General features: G+C 39.1%; 1 protein-coding gene across 7 annotated transcripts in view; it reads left to right on the forward strand.

Moving 5' to 3' along the window:
- The window catches only part of LOC123880464 (kalirin), a 110,786-nt gene that overhangs the window by 4,776 nt on the left and 90,108 nt on the right, over positions 1-15,902 (forward strand). For 6 of the 7 annotated variants that reach the window (XM_045928591.1, XM_045928594.1, XM_045928593.1 and 3 more), the window contains exons 6-14: positions 1,739-1,965; positions 3,000-3,103; positions 5,719-5,870; positions 6,290-6,513; positions 7,051-7,131; positions 7,707-7,904; positions 8,371-8,493; positions 9,190-9,381; positions 9,783-9,958. In XM_045928591.1, the coding sequence (XP_045784547.1) occupies positions 1,739-1,965; positions 3,000-3,103; positions 5,719-5,870; positions 6,290-6,513; positions 7,051-7,131; positions 7,707-7,904; positions 8,371-8,493; positions 9,190-9,381; positions 9,783-9,958 (1,477 nt within the window). Of the gene's footprint in view, positions 1-933; positions 976-1,738; positions 1,966-2,999; positions 3,104-5,718; positions 5,871-6,289; positions 6,514-7,050; positions 7,132-7,706; positions 7,905-8,370; positions 8,494-9,189; positions 9,382-9,782; positions 9,959-15,902 lie in introns of those variants that run through there. The other variant, XM_045928595.1, reaches the window with a different exon arrangement.

Here is a 15,902-nt window from a genome sequence, read left to right on the forward strand (position 1 = left end):
TTTTGAAAATTCAATCCCTGAAGGGGTAAAGCATGGGTTTGAAATTTGTGTAGTCTAGGCGACGAAGTCACGATTATAACCTAGTAAAAGGATGAATTGACTGACTGACATATCAAAGTACAGCTCAAACCGTTGGCTTTCTAAACTTGACATTTTGCATGTTTGTTTTCTCTTTACCATAGACCATCAAGTAAGGATTTTCAGCAGGGCCGTGTCAGATAATAGGTAATGTAATGTATGTATATCTGATGCATAATGCCTGAAGATACTCAAAATACTTCTATTATACTTGATGAAAACCTAAGCTGCTCGAAACCAGACGCTCAGATGCTGAACAGAAGCGATCGGCCAGGCGAAAGTAGCCGATGGGCGTCCAGTCATAATATTACATTTACATATTACTCCAATGTAAATGTTAAGAGCGGTATTAAAGCAACCGTGAAACGCTCCGAGACATCGCAATTTTAATTAATTACGTTTTAAATCTTACTTAGCAAAACAGTTTCGCAATGTCATGCCATAAAAATTAACCTCGCCTCTATTAACTGATATAAAATATGATTTCCTTTGCATAGAAAGCCACGCGATGTTCATTAAAAAAAATTAAAAAAGGCTGTATTAAATTGTATGTCAAAAATTTACAAAGTATTGTATCGTGACTCCTTACGCCTGAGTGACTTGCAACCGGTAGAATGGTAAAAAGAATGGACTGGAGCGAAGGCAGAAGTGCCTCGCATTAAGTGCAAGTTCTATGTTTATATATCTTTAATATGCTCAGTCAAATTTAGCTCTTCTTTAAAATAGTGTATGCGCGTCGATTGCGTGAATAATTATTGTGTATAATGTAGTCTCTGTTTGTTGAGTGTTCAAGTTTCAGTGCAATGTTGCACACGATTGTTTCATAATCATAACACATTGAAGGATGTTGGCGAGTCGACATGTGCTTTGATTGTTTGCGGGTTTCCGATTCTGGCCGTACGTTTTTTTTAATATAATATTAGAACATTCATAAATAATAATAAGAAGTGGCGTGGTGTTCAAAGCAAACTAAGTGAAAACTAAAAACAATTCATGCGTTTCGGAAGTGTTTTTTTTTTTTTCAATTTGATTGTAAAGAATTTTTATTGTTTGTTTGTTATTGACTTGGATACACGCGAGAAAAAACTAGCTATTCGTATAACTTTCAAGTCAGTATTTCGGAAGTATTTAGGCTCTGACAGACAGCTACTGACAATAAAAAAAATCCATGTTGAAAAAAACCGAAAGTAACAGGTATTCTGTATTCCATTAAATATTATGTGTGTTTGTTTGGTTCGTTCTTTAATCCCGCCTCAATAGAGCAAACACGTCGATGTGATTTTGTGCATGCAAATAGTTATTACTTCTGAATAAAACAGCTTTGTAAGAGTGAAAAAATTATTAAAATCGGTTAAGAGTTCATCAATTACAAGCAAATCTATCCTCTTTATAATATTAGTATAGAAAACGATCAAATATTTTAAATATTGCTGTAATCCCACAACTGTAAAGCCGCGATTACACCTGTAAGTTTCACTCACGTAAGGATGCTTGCGTAATTGATTTACAACAAACTAACGAATGTAAATTTACGTATAGTATATTAGTAAAATCGTAAGTTAATCACGTAAGCAAAACTTACAGGTGTTATCGGAACCTAATACCCAACCTAAACATGCTAGTGCCATGCTAGGTTCTAAGATTTATCGATATTTCTCAGGCGAACGCGTAGTTCAACGGCTGGAATCCGCCGCAGCGGCATGCGCGGAGGCAAGCGGCGGCGCGGCTACGGAAGCCGCGTTCCACTGCGGTTCGCCCGCCGCCTTGCGAGCGCAACTCTCGGCCGTCCGTTCGGCGCACGCCCACGCCCATAAACTGTGGCAACACAAGAAGATGCAACTCGACCAGTGCTTTCAACTCAGGCTATTTGAACAGGATTGCGAAAAGGTATCAAGTGTGAATGCATTGAATTTAATTTTTCTTTTTAAATATTTTGGATGCAACAGGCACGTACATTAGTGAAGTAACGTTTAGGTATCGATATTTAAAGTGAGGAGCTGGTGAACACAACAGTGTACAATTCTGATTAAAATACTTTTGACGTGACAACGTCTTATAATTCGATAGAGCCGGCTGCACGCACAAAAAAACATGACTTATGCGGCGTTACCTCGCTCTGAGGCGTTCCATGTAAGGCTTGAAGTGCAAGCGAGAGCGCGGAACGAGCGACAAAGAAGCACAATCGGCCTTTGTTGTCACGTTCAACTATCGTCAGTAAACCGACTTTACAGACAACCAATTTTTTTTTCTTTAATCTGGAGGTTTTTGGTCTACTGAATACAAATCTAAATTCATTTCCAAGCAAAACGACCTAACACTGTGCTATTTAGTCCGAACTGAGTTCGACTAAAATGGTACAGTAACAGTGAAATTTCAACAGCTTTCACGGAACTCTCTCACTCTTACGGCCGTATTCACAAACGTTACTATGAGGTCTCACAGTAAGCTCGAACGCATAGTGTAGGTTCCACCAATCAGATCATTGTAAATTGACGTGATACAGTCATCTGATTGGTGGAACGGACAATGTGCTTTCGAGCGCACTATAAGACCTCTCATAGTAACGGTCTGAATACGGGTGTTACTTTCTTGTAAAAATTTATTTCGTGGACTTTTTAATCTTATTACGAAAGAGAGAACATAGAGCTACTAGAAATAAATTTGCAAAAATGTATCTTTATAAACGTGCATACTGACCGGAGGAACACGCTTTTGTAACGTTCATTCACCACAGAAATGTTCAAAGATGTATGGATTTGATAACAAACTGCGCAATCTAAAGCTCGGCTTGGCGTAGTTATCAATGTAACGCTCAAATCCGAGCTGTTACATTACAAGAGAGCTCCTAGTCAGTACGCACCTTTACACCAGCTCCAAAATCCTCTTTATGATTAAGATTACTAATAGGTATTTTCATCTAGATGCTGGAATGGATAGTGAATCATCGCACGGCATTCCTCGCGACTTACGTAGAGATCGGCCGATCATGCGCCGCAGCCAAACGCCTTCAGGAAGAGCATGCTCGGTAAATACAAATTTATTTTCTTTGTATTACCTGAAAGACACACACACATACACTCACACACAAATACGCGATATGTATGTTCGAATGTATATGTAATGTTTTCTTTTTCATTTCTTGTCTGCCATCATATACCATATATATTAACGACTAAAATTAATCAATCTGTTTGTAATCTGTCAATAAGTTACTTAGCAACATTGTTATTAAACAATTAGTATATTAAATAATGAAGGTCTGACCCTAACTGGCTCTTTGCATAAGTTGATATATTAAAGAAACGCCTTGTTTAGCCAAGAATGGTATTTATAAATACTGACTAGTTATCAGATATTAGATCAGTAAAATATAAGTGGTTTCGATTATAAAAGGAACTGGATGTAGTTGCAGTAGTGAAATCCAGATTATTAAGAAACTGACAAGGTATACATTTTTTTTAGTTAATGCAGAGTCAATTAAATCTTTACTGTTGCTAAAGGGATTTCCTTTTACTAATTTTTAATTACTTCTTCATACACTGGCTGGCAATGTTTTATTGATTGAAAATTTAATATAAAACATTGTTTCCTACAAGCGGATGATATATTTTTTTGTTTGTTTGTCCCTTATGTGGTACTATACCATTAGTCCGATTGCGATGGAACTATTTACAGTTGCTGTTGGGACTTGCGTAGTACCAATTTATTCATTTAAACAACTTTATTGCTTAATACATGACAAGGATTAAAAAACAAGTTGGACTTAAAAACAAAGGCCAATCTTATCACTGTAGTGATCTCTTTCAGGCAACCCATACTTAAGAACCATCAACACGTGATGCGTGAGTCGTTCGTCCAAAGAGTCATTGCAACACATGCCAGGCATTATAACTATGTAATATGAAATAAAATAAACTGTTTTGGTTATATAACACATCCGTTCGAGACTTATAAAACGAAGCACAAAGAAATTTTAAATTCAAACATAAGCATGTTGAAATTTTCAAGTCGTTAAGTAGCAATAATACATAATATTATTAATTGAATTCTGCAATGCTGTTTGTATGTGCATCAAATCTAGAAATTTTAAAAGCTAAACTTCTTTAGGCGCGACTAGATAGAGTGCTAGCGTTGGGGACGTTCATACATGCCATTCACATCTTCATCTGACAATCACACTTTGCCAAACACATCATCTGTTTTGAGCCCGCCATCTTGTATCGACGTGGTGTTATATCAAAACAAGTAGTCCAATCTTGAACACGCGTTTTCTGACTGCGCATTGCACAAAAATATCTCTCACAGGCTTATGTGTCCTTAGTATATGACCTGCGCAAGCAGCCATGTTGCAACTTCGGATTGAAGTACTTGTTTTGGTAGGGCTGACGTGTTTTTAATTATTAGGATTTGTATCATCTTGTAAACACCCCAAAAACCAACACAAAACGACATAAATGCAATACGAAAACTATCGAAACGTCTTCGTTCCTCAGTTCACTATAGGTATACCGCTTAACTGAGACGGTACGTGAGGTGGGGTCCGTATGATTCAGACTGCGGTAAGTGACAGTGACGTTGAAATTCTTATATTTTACGTCAATTGTCATTCATCAATACGCGTCCTACCTCACAAGCCATCTCAGTAGAACGGTATGCGCTAACTTACGGTTTAGTATTTCACTGCACTAAGCTGAGAACTACTCTAAGTGTGTCTGTAAACAATAGCTTAAAGCTTTTCTATTAAAAACCATTAAAAACCCTCTAGACTGACGTCAGCAAGAGTCGGTAGACTCTGGACAATGGTTGTTTGCCAATGGTTTAAAGCTTATATACAAGTCCCGAATTGTATGCAACAAAACCTTATAACAAAACCTGAAAACCCACTCGGACGCCTTCATGTTGTTCCAGATATTACTCTGTTTATTCAAGAAAATGGGTAAAGTTTTCCAACCCAATGTCAGGGGGCGTTTGTTTACGAATTTGTCACGTGGAGGTTTATTTCCATGAATAGCGAGCAAAATAACATTCGGGTTATGTTATGTAATCGTAGATTACAACAGGAAATAACGTTTCCTTTTCTTAAAATTCACGCCCTGTTTCCTTGAGAATTCGTAAACTTAAAACTAAAGCTTCGAGGGTTCCAAATGCGCCCTGGTATAAGAGCCCACAAGTCGCAATTAACTCAGTCATATATTCTTTTTACCATTAACTCATTCCCAAGCTTTCTTATCATTTTAATATTCCTTTTTATATAACGTTAGCACAATAAATTATTTTGCAATAAGTTTGCGTTTTAAACTTTGAACTTGTTGAAAGACATTGGCTCTGCACCCATACCTTGTCAAACTTCCACGGACACAATATAGGAAACATTGCCTCCTCGTCTTGAATTCGAATTGCCTAGTTCTCTCCTCCAATTTTAATATCGGTATCTTCAAGTCAAGAGTGAATATGCATCTTCAAGCACGCGCGCTTCATCTAAGGCTGCATCATGACTTACCAGCAGTTCTGATTTCAGCCAAGCGGTAGACTATAAATTAAAAAAAATATGCCTTCTAGGCTCTCTTGTGCGAAGCCAGAGCAATTCGGCTAGTTTTTCCATAAAGTTGCACATAATAATAAAGATTTTATATTTACCAGGTTCGCAGCCGCTTGTACGGGCGGCGGACGGCCGAGTGTAGCGCGCGTGACGGCCGCTGCGCGTAGACTTGCCGACAAGAGACACTACGCGGAACCGCAAATAACAGCACTCGCGCATCGCCTCGAACGCGCCTACAAACAGCTTTCTGCAGGTTGTTATATACAGGGAGTAACCAGATCGCTAGCATTAGTTTGCTTTTAGAATAGAAACATTTTTATTTAGATAAACTACAAAGAACAATACAAGATCAATGTGTCGGCCAATAAATCTCTTAACTTTAAAATAAGATAAGTCAATGGACCGATTTTAAGGTATAAGTATGTTTATAAGTTTAGGTTACTATAATACTACTTATTAGCCTCATTCGCACAAGCTTTACAAGTACTTTTGTCAAATGCATCTACCGCTGGTTCAGAATGCCTTCTCTACTGAGAAGAGGCAGCAAAAACTCGGTGGATATTATCTACCTTCATACCAAATTTCAGTCAAATCTGTGTAGTAGTTTTTGCGTGAAGGACTAACAAACATACACACAAACTTTCGCCTTTATAATATTAGTGTGATTCGCAGGTTTGGAGGAGCGTTCCGCTGTGCTATCGCTGTCGGTTGTGTTCCACCACAAGGCGGAAGCGTACGCGAGTGCGGTGGGCGGCTGGGGCGCGCAGTGTTCCGTGGCGCTGCAGCTGGCGACGGGCGGGCCGGGCGCGCCGCCCTGCGCAGACCCGCGCGCTCTCGAGCAACACGCACAAAGGCACCGGCAGCTATATGAACACATGTGCCAGGCGTATACTGAGGTGAGTCGACTCCTTAGGACGGCTGCATCAGTTACTCGTAGGTCCGCAGGAGCGTTCAGCCGTCCTGTCGGTTGTGGTCCACTAGAGTAACGGGAAAGCCGGGCGCGCCGCCCTGCACAGACCCGCTTTCGAGCAACACGCGCTGAGGCAGCTGTACAAACACAATTTGTGCCAGGCATAAACTGAGATGAGCCGATATTTAATGCTAATTTACATTGGCATTAGTAATGTCAGGCGCAGAGACGCAGGCAGCTGTAGGACCGCATATGTGACATGCGTATACTGAGTTGAGATGACTTATAAGGCTGATTTACATTTGCATTAGTGAGGTTGGTTTCAAACTATCGTTTTGTATACGCGTTTTATGACAAAAAATGCCCATATCTATTGAGATATGGTAACAATTGAAACCATTTGATTGGTGACGAATCTTGATTCGTCCGGCTCCATTGGATGTTGGTCATGTGTTTCAATCCTTAGAGTATTCCATTTGTTTAAACATGTAAAATCTTGCTATATTACATATTTTGTATACAGGTTCATTCAACAAGTAAGAAACTGCTATACCAACTTGACCATTTAGTGCAAGTTTGTCATCAGACAGATCCCGCAGACATGGTGAGTCTATTTTGTTATATTAATTCATCTGACGACTAGTATGTTAAGAAGTTATAAGACTGACATAGACAGACGGGCAGACAGAGTAGTATTTAAATTCACCCAAGTAGAATCGGAGACCTCGCTTCGCTCCGTCAATAAATTAGTAATGCTTTTTAAATCTCTAATTTACTACATAGTATAGAATAAAGTCGCTTCCCGCTGTCTGTATGTGCGCGTGGAATGGTGGCCAGAATACTGGCCGCATTTTCGCGCTGGACAGCCAGGCTGATCCGTTGTGCAAAAAATGAGCCAGCCCTTCTGTCATCCGATGAAGCTAATCTCGGTTAAATGTCTCGCAAATTTCTTTTAGCACCAAGACTCCATGGCCCCATGGTCTCCACGGCAAATGAAACTGAAAATGTAACTCTCGATAAGAGAGAATGCTTGATAATTTCTTAATTTACGATAATCTACATTGCCCCCGTGCGATGTCGGGGCGGGTCACTAGTTATGTATAGCATTATTGGTTACTACTTACCAATAATGATCAGAGGACTTGGAGTTATTTACTAAGAAATTAATCATTCCTGCAGAATGAAGGCTCCGTAAGTTCCGCGGGAGGCAGTGGAGGCGACCCTGCCGCGGACTACAGCTCGGGTGCCAACCACGTGCTGGCCGTCATCCACCAAATCCTCGGCCATCACCGGGCGCTCGAGTCGCGCTACCACCAGGCGCGGCTCAAGCTGCACCAGCGACTTGCGCTGCTCCTGTACAAGGAGGACTGTAGACAGGTTGGTGTCCACTTGCCACTACCTAATAAAGCTACCCCGTACTCTCCGGGAGCCCTACCCCCCCCGGGAGCTCTATTTATTTTTATTTTTCATTATTCATATGTAAGTTACCCCTTGACTGCAATCTTACCTCGTGTAAGTGGTAATACAGTCTAAGATGGAAATGGGCTAACCTTGAAAGGGTATGGCAGTTTTTATTCATGGCAGTTTCTACACTGCATTGTACCATAACCCTAAATCGCTTGGTAGCACGTTTTTGCCGGTAGGGTGGTAACTAGCCACGACCGAAGCCTACCATCAGACCAGACCAGAGAAAATTTTGAAATTGTAATATTCCAAATTGCCTTGGTCGAAAATCAAACCTGGGACCTGCTGCTTATAGCGCACACCACTGCGCATGGGAGGTCGGCTTTGATTGGTATCCTTTTTCAATATAAAAATTAATGTAGCTTATAATTTGTCTTAGGTTTTGGATTGGCTAGGAAACCATGGTGAGAAGTTCTTGATGAAAAACACAGGAATTGGAAAGAATCTCCACAAGGCTAGGACATACCAGAAATCTCATGAACACTTCGAAAATGTTGCACAGGTACGTTGCGCCTTTAAAATGTATTTGCAATCTTATAATTATATGTTTGTTTAAAGTAAAATAGCGGTTTTTTTACAATATAAAATTTTTATTCATCGTCTTGCTAATCTTTTGGTGATTAAAATAAGAACATAAAAAATAAACCAAGCGAAAATATTATTGTAAGTGGTAAAAAATTGACAACTATAGTACAGTGTAAAGAGAGACAGCAGTCCTACGTCTTCTTTGATGTGGTGTTAAATGACGACCACGACAGCCCTTAAATATATGGCGCTATGTAAGCCAGTTTGGGTCACTCCTTTGTCCCCCACTTACTGCACGATTGTTCTGTCTAGTCTGCTTCGTCGAATTTCTGTATGGAGTAATATATGCTTACTCTGAGCTTAAAGTGTTACAAAGGATCTTCCGATGTTAGACTAACTATATAAAAGCAAAAGCTGAAAAAGGAAAACTGACTGACTGATTGATTGACTGATCTATCAACGCACAGCTCAAACTACTGGACGGATGGAGCTAAAATTTGGAGAAAAAGCTATTATGACGTTGAAACCCCGTAAGAAAGGATTTTTGGAAAACCAACTGCTAAGGCGGTAAAAGGGGGGTTTGAAATTTGAGTAGTCCACACGAACGAGTTGTATTCATAAGCTAGTTATATATGTAACGCAGAAATACTAAAAACTTTTTCCCTTTTATCAGAATACGTATACAAACGCCGAGAAGCTTTTAGCGGCAGCAGAAGAGCTGGCAAGATCTGGTGAATGCGACGCCGAAGAAGTTTTAGGCGTGGCGCGGGAATTAGAAGCACACGTGGCCGCATTTGCAGCTAGGGGCGATAGACGAAGAAGACGGCTAGATCTCGCTGTCTTACTCTACACGCATGAAAAAGAGGTATATAACTTTTCCATATACATCCATCCATCCATCCATCCATCAGCCTGTATGCGTCCACTGCTGCACATAGGCCTTTCCAAGAGCGCGCCACCAAACACGGTCCTCCGCCTTCCTCATCCACCCGCTCCCCGCCACCTTATTAGGGCATCCTTTCCATATACATATTTATTTATAATTTAGATTTAGGTATGTATGTATGGATAGGTTTTAAAAATAGGCTTGCACTCTAAGGTGGAGCGCGTTCGCCTAGAATTAACTTATTTACTCTTCTTTTAAAGGTAGTTACCAATATTAGCTAGCGAGGCAAGCATTCTATATTCTATTCTTGAAATTATTTTCCTCGTGTATTTCGGATTTCGATAAAAAATTCTGGCAACTATTTAATTTCATTTGTACAGTTACTACAATGGCTGGAGACGCTTCGGAGTGGCGGTGGCGGCGCTAGCGGCGTGACTGATGAAAGCCCCGAAGCAGCGCGACGGGCGCTCGAACAATGCGCGCAGCATCGCGCCGCTTCGCTTGACGCTTGTGCTGCTACCATTGCTCACGGCGAAGCGTTGCTGCAGGACCTAAGGTTAGTCGACTCTTTAGTACTAGGTTCTTTGTAAAGTTATTCAAATGGCGGGAGACGCTCCAAAATGGTAGGTTTGGTATCACCGGTGTGACTAATGAAAGATCCGCGGCGTGCGCTCAAACAATCAGTAGCGAAGTGGCGTGCAGTATAACGCTGCTTCGCTCGACGCTTGTGCTGCTACCATTGCTCACGGCGAAGCAATGCTGCAAGACTTAAGGTTAGTCAATTCTCTTAGACTAGATTATTCTGTAAATTATTTAAATGGCTGGAGACGCTCTAAAGTTGCGGCGTTTGGTGTCACCGATGTGACTAATGCGCAGCATCGCGCTGCTTCGCTCGTCGCTTGCGCTACTATCATTGCCCACGGCGAAGCGTTGGTGCAGGATCTAAGGTTAGTCGACTCTCTTATGCTTGGGTTTTTAGTAAAGTTATTAAAATAGCTGAAGACGCTCTGAATTGGCAACATTAGTGTCACCGGTGTGACTAATGAAAGCCCCGAAGCAGCGCGGCGTGCGCTCGAACAATCAGTAGCGAAGCTGCGTGTAGCATAGCGCTGCTTCGCTCGTCGCTTGTGCTGCTACCATTGCCCAACGCGAAGCGTTGCTGCAGGAGCTATATTCTAAGGCTAGTCGACTCTTTAGTGCTAGGTTATTTTGTAAAGTTATTAAAATTGCGGGAGACGCTGCGAAATGTTGACGTTGGTGTCACTGGCGTGACTGATGAAAGCCTTGAAGCAGTGCGACGAGCGCTCAGACAAGCGGTGACGAAGCGATGCGCAACATCAGGCCGCTTTGATCGACACTTGTGCTTTTTAAATTACCCACGGCGAAGCGTTGCTGCAGTATCTAAGGTTAGTCAGCCCTTTTAGCTAGATTACTTTGTAAAGTTATTAAATACGCTCTTATTTCTGGAATTCTACCCATGTTTACGCACAAACAAATAACATGCAATATACCGTGATGTGTACATACAATGTGTACATATTTTCAGTGGAAATATACCTAACACGCAATTCTGCTGGAGACCGATCAAAAGCAAATTGTTTCATGTACCTATGCATCTCGAAAGAGTTCGGCATCAAAAACTAGTTCTTCAACGCGTCATCATGTTTACGTCAAATCATGTTTGCTGCCAAACCATATAATGCATTCAGCAAAAATTCCTGAAAATTCTTGGGCTTTGACAAAAATTATTGTCACTATTGAAGGTCTTAGTAACTCTGTTGATTATAGAATCAACCAAGATCTGGAATCAAGTTGGCACAAACTCTATAGAAGTCGAATTTTGCTTATAGTAAAATTTTAGATTTTGAGACTTTTTTTTACTTTAAGCTTTACCTTATTCAAGTAATTTTTTTAATGTTTCGGAACACATAACAGTTTCGTTTTGTAGTGAATAGGTAATCTTAAATGTTCACAGCAAGGAGACTTTTTTTATTACAAAATACTGATTGCGCAAGAACACTTGCAACTAAAAGAAGTAAAATTGACTGCCGATACTTGGTAAAACAAATGCGCAGTTGATTAAAATGTATCTAGATTAGATTAGCAATGTCCTCTAACGTCCGGTAGTTTTTTTTTTTTTACCAATACAGAATGTTAAAATAAACATATTCCTTAAAAGGTCAGACTTAATGATAGCCTGTGCCAAAATGTGGCGATTACTCCGGCCCAGTTGCATATCAAAGTTAAAGTTACATCGCAGTTACAGTTAAATTTGATCGTCGATAATAGCTTAATCGTTGCACAATATATCACAGTTTGTTAACTTTGGATGAATACTGACACTTGTAAAACCCGACTTTTAAGGTTTCCGTACATCAAGAGGGAGAAAAGAAACAATTATAGGATCAATTCGGTAGTGTCAATTTGGGGGAATTAAAACCTATATGGTACTTCCTGTTGACCTAGAAGCATGAAATTTGGCAGGCAGCAATGTCTTATAACACAAGTAAAAGAAAAAATCCGACAACCATGAATTGTAGTTACATCGAAATAAAATTAAAAATTAGTGTTTAAAACCAAATATAAGTTTATTAAATCATATGATGGCATTATCCATCATTAATTTGCAAAGTTGTACAGCTGTTAGAGCAATTTTATTTTTTATTAGACTGGTTTGAAACATCTTATACGAAGGTACGGACGCCTTCGTGTGCGAGTCCGACTCGTGCTTGAACAGTTTTTATTGTTTATAGTTTAACGGTAACTGTAAATTAACTTTAACCGTCTGTCATGGAAGTGAACTAAATGCATTAGTTTATGGTAATAATTAATGGTAGATAAAAACTTCAACATTCGCTCCGTCTTGTGAAGTAGTTATAATATTTTTTATTCATAGTTTTTTTTTTTAAAGAATATTAGCCATGTTAAATGACTAATTGGTCAATATTTTAAAAGTTTTTATTAGTATAGCACAAAGAAAATCTTCTTACGCATCATTTTATTTGAATTTTCGTCGTCTGTTATCGATGCTTAACGTCGAATTGTAAGCTAAAAATAACATGTCGCCGGAAGAGGAAAAACTGTAACTAGTTTTTGCCTGCAGTTCCTTTTACGCGTGTCTCGCATTGCTCACAACAACTGAATACGACTGATTGATTTGCGACAGACTTGAGGCAAATTCTAAAATTCCTTACTAAGCTACAATGATAACTTTCCGTTGATGAATCTGTGATGGAATATTGAGATATTGAAGCAGTTTCGTAATTTATTCTGTAGTTTTATAATTCTTTTATGAATTGGTCATCAATGATGGTGTATTCATAAAAGTAACAGACCGAACGTTTTACCTTAAGGCGCAACGCACACCTTCAAAGTTGAGTCCATCAGTTTCCTCCGTGTTTTGTTTCCATTATACCAATTACAACTGTGTGTCAAAGTGTGTTGTTATCAGAGACGCTGCGCCTCGGATCCACTTCGCTCCGTAGGTATGCGTTGAGCTAAACTCTTAATATTAATGGTTTTAATTTATTTCTCGGTTACTACTAGTAATGTAGTCATTTGCTTGCGGTGTACAATGATTCAGCTCCTGTCCGACTTGTTTACCGTAAGAGGATAAGTGGCTCTACCACTGGCGCCAGACTACAGGATGACTGGGAGTTTCATGCCCTTATCAAGCCTTTCACTATGCGGGCTATTCTTCCAAGCTTTATTTTTGTCCTGAGCCCTTAGTATAAGTTTTCAAGTTAAAAACTAGACACCCAAGATAAGATTACGTGATTAGCTACTAGCATTTGTATATGGATATGACAAATCACGACGTTTGCGCGTTCCTATCTAAATTATACAAGTGTAAATTAAAAATTTTCAACACCCCCGACAAATAATTTTCAAACAAATAATTATGTATATCTAGGCAAAGGCCAGCTTGACAGCTTGACATTTGTCAATTGACACTTGAATATTATGAACCTAAGGGTTATCTGACCTTCTTTTCTACAAGAAAACTAGAAAATAGCTGATAACTTTTAAACGGCTGAACCAATTTTTTTGGATTATAGCTAAGAATACTCTCGATCAAGCCATCTTTCAAACAAAAAAAAGTAAATTAAAATCGGTTCATTCGTTTAGGCGCTACGATGCCACAGACAGATACACAGATCATTCAAGAAAATCGGTGCAGCCGTTTGAAAGTTATCAGCTTTTTTCTAGTTACTGTAACCTTCACTTGTCGGGGGTGTTGTAAATTTTTAATTTATTTCTTCACCGACCAGCACCAGAAAAAAAGAGAGGGGCTTGTTAATTTTGATAAATTTTATGACGTAATTGTAATGTTGACCATAGGAGTAAAGCGATTTCATGCCAGGTTGCCAAGTTGCATCCGTTGCAATGCACTGCAAGTTTCTATGGCTTGTGAGTCGCGCAGTTTACCATCGGGTAAGACCGCGGAGCGACGTATACCGTTTTCTCGCTACCGCACTCTTACGTGGTTTCGCGCCAAGTAAATCGAATTGAATATTACAATTGATCTCTTGAAAATAAATAAACGATATGATTTTTTGGTGATTTAATATTAAGATTGAAACTGTAAGGTTGTAGTTTTATAACAAAGGTTGAACCCTATTACATTATTTACTTATTCTATGTGCATCCATATTATAATTTATTATTAAAGTTAGCCCTTGAAACAATTAGAATAGTAGGTATGCAGGTTCAAGAAATACATTTGAATAGCTTTAAATAAGTACCTACTCACAGGTCTTTTAATATGAATTAAGTACAAGTCTACTTTATTCGTCAGTTTTATAAAAGTACTAGATGATTTACGCAACTTCGTTTGCGTAAGTTTCGGTTTATAAAAATCCTGTGGATACTCCTTGATTTTCCGGAATAAAAAATAGCCTATACCCGTCTCCGTAACATATTATATTGACGATTATGTCGCTGTGGCTTTAGTTTTTTAAAAATCCTGGGAGAATTCCTTGATTTTCCGAGACAAAAAGTACATAGTCTATTTCCTTCCTCGAGCCAATCTATCTTTGTGCCAAATTGTCTAAAATGGCCTATCCCTGAACATTCAGCAGACAGACAGACAGACAGACAGACACACTCACTTTTGCAATGGAAATTAATATGGATATATATAATACCTATAGCCATGTTCAAATATTTAGGTTTCGTATTGAATTGGGGTGAGGACCCTAACATTTGTAGGTGGTTTTGTTTCTATTGAAATTCCGTCTAGTGGTACTTGTCACAAATGTTTGCAGCAAGGGTATGTTCTAGGAGCAATCTGGTTAATTTTACTCTGCTATTGAATGAAATTGGGGTTATTAATTTTGAAGAAATTTTCATGCCTAATTTGTATCTCATGTTTTTTGAAATAAATACTGGACGATGTTTCATTCTGTAATCCGAAAATGGTATTTTGCTAACCCTTCAACATTTATGATACCCATTTTCTACGATAGATCACAATAATTTTGCATACTTAGTACTACTTATACAATACAAAGTTATAAGTAAGTAGGCAATCAATTTAAATTTTTAATTGTTGCTTCTTCCGTATTACCATTGAACTTAACCATCCTATTTCCTGCTAATATTACTAATGCGAAATATGCTAAATGCGAAAGTTTGAATTTTTGTTACACTAACACACCAAATTTTTGATTCACAATCGTGTAAATATTGTCAACCAAATTCATAACTACGATGTTTCCAAGAGGGAACGTTTTTGTAATCATAATATCCTGTAATAGCACATAAGACCTACGATAAATTTGGGGGATAAAACAGTGCGGGCTTTATCTGTGATCCAAGATGTGTAGCGCATATGGGTGCAGTGCCTTAGAAGGCGTCGAGGGCCGCTCGCGTCGCCTCCAAAAGAGCGTGCGGCGCTCTCTCTTAAATTAAATATCTGCCTTTGAATTAACAACAAAAGTGTCCTTTTTACTCTTGTAAGCCCTTCCTTAAAAATATACTTCCTTTTCACTCGTATATACCGTGGGTCCACGGGGGCATATTGCAAACGAAGTAAACAGGCCAATCGAATTTCGATCCCTGGTGGAAACATATCCCATTTGATCGTGTGCCTGCTAAAAGGCATCAGGATATTGTATCTGGGCGCTACATGGGCTAGAGCCGTCCCTGGATAAAGAATATCATTGATTTATACATAGGTATTGTACAGTCAGAGTTACGGAACTACCAAATTGCTCCCAGCCAGCCCTTGTTAATATTTACACTTGTATCGAGTTTTATGCTCCCCTTCGGATGGTTGTTAAAAATTTGTCGACATACTTGAGTACCAATGCTTCACGTTTTTATTTTGGACAACTATTTAACAAGCTTATAGCTATGAACGTACTAAGGTAAAATGTCGAATGCTAAATCGATTTATTACGGCTTACGGAAAAATTGTAACCATTTTCAAATCAATACCGAAGTCTGAGAGGCGTGCATTATTTCCTAAATGGAATTTCATAATCAACTTGTAACTC

The sequence above is a fragment of the Maniola jurtina genome, chromosome Z, assembly GCF_905333055.1.
Source record: "Maniola jurtina chromosome Z, ilManJurt1.1, whole genome shotgun sequence".
NCBI classification, from domain to species: Eukaryota; Metazoa; Arthropoda; class Insecta; order Lepidoptera; family Nymphalidae; genus Maniola; species Maniola jurtina.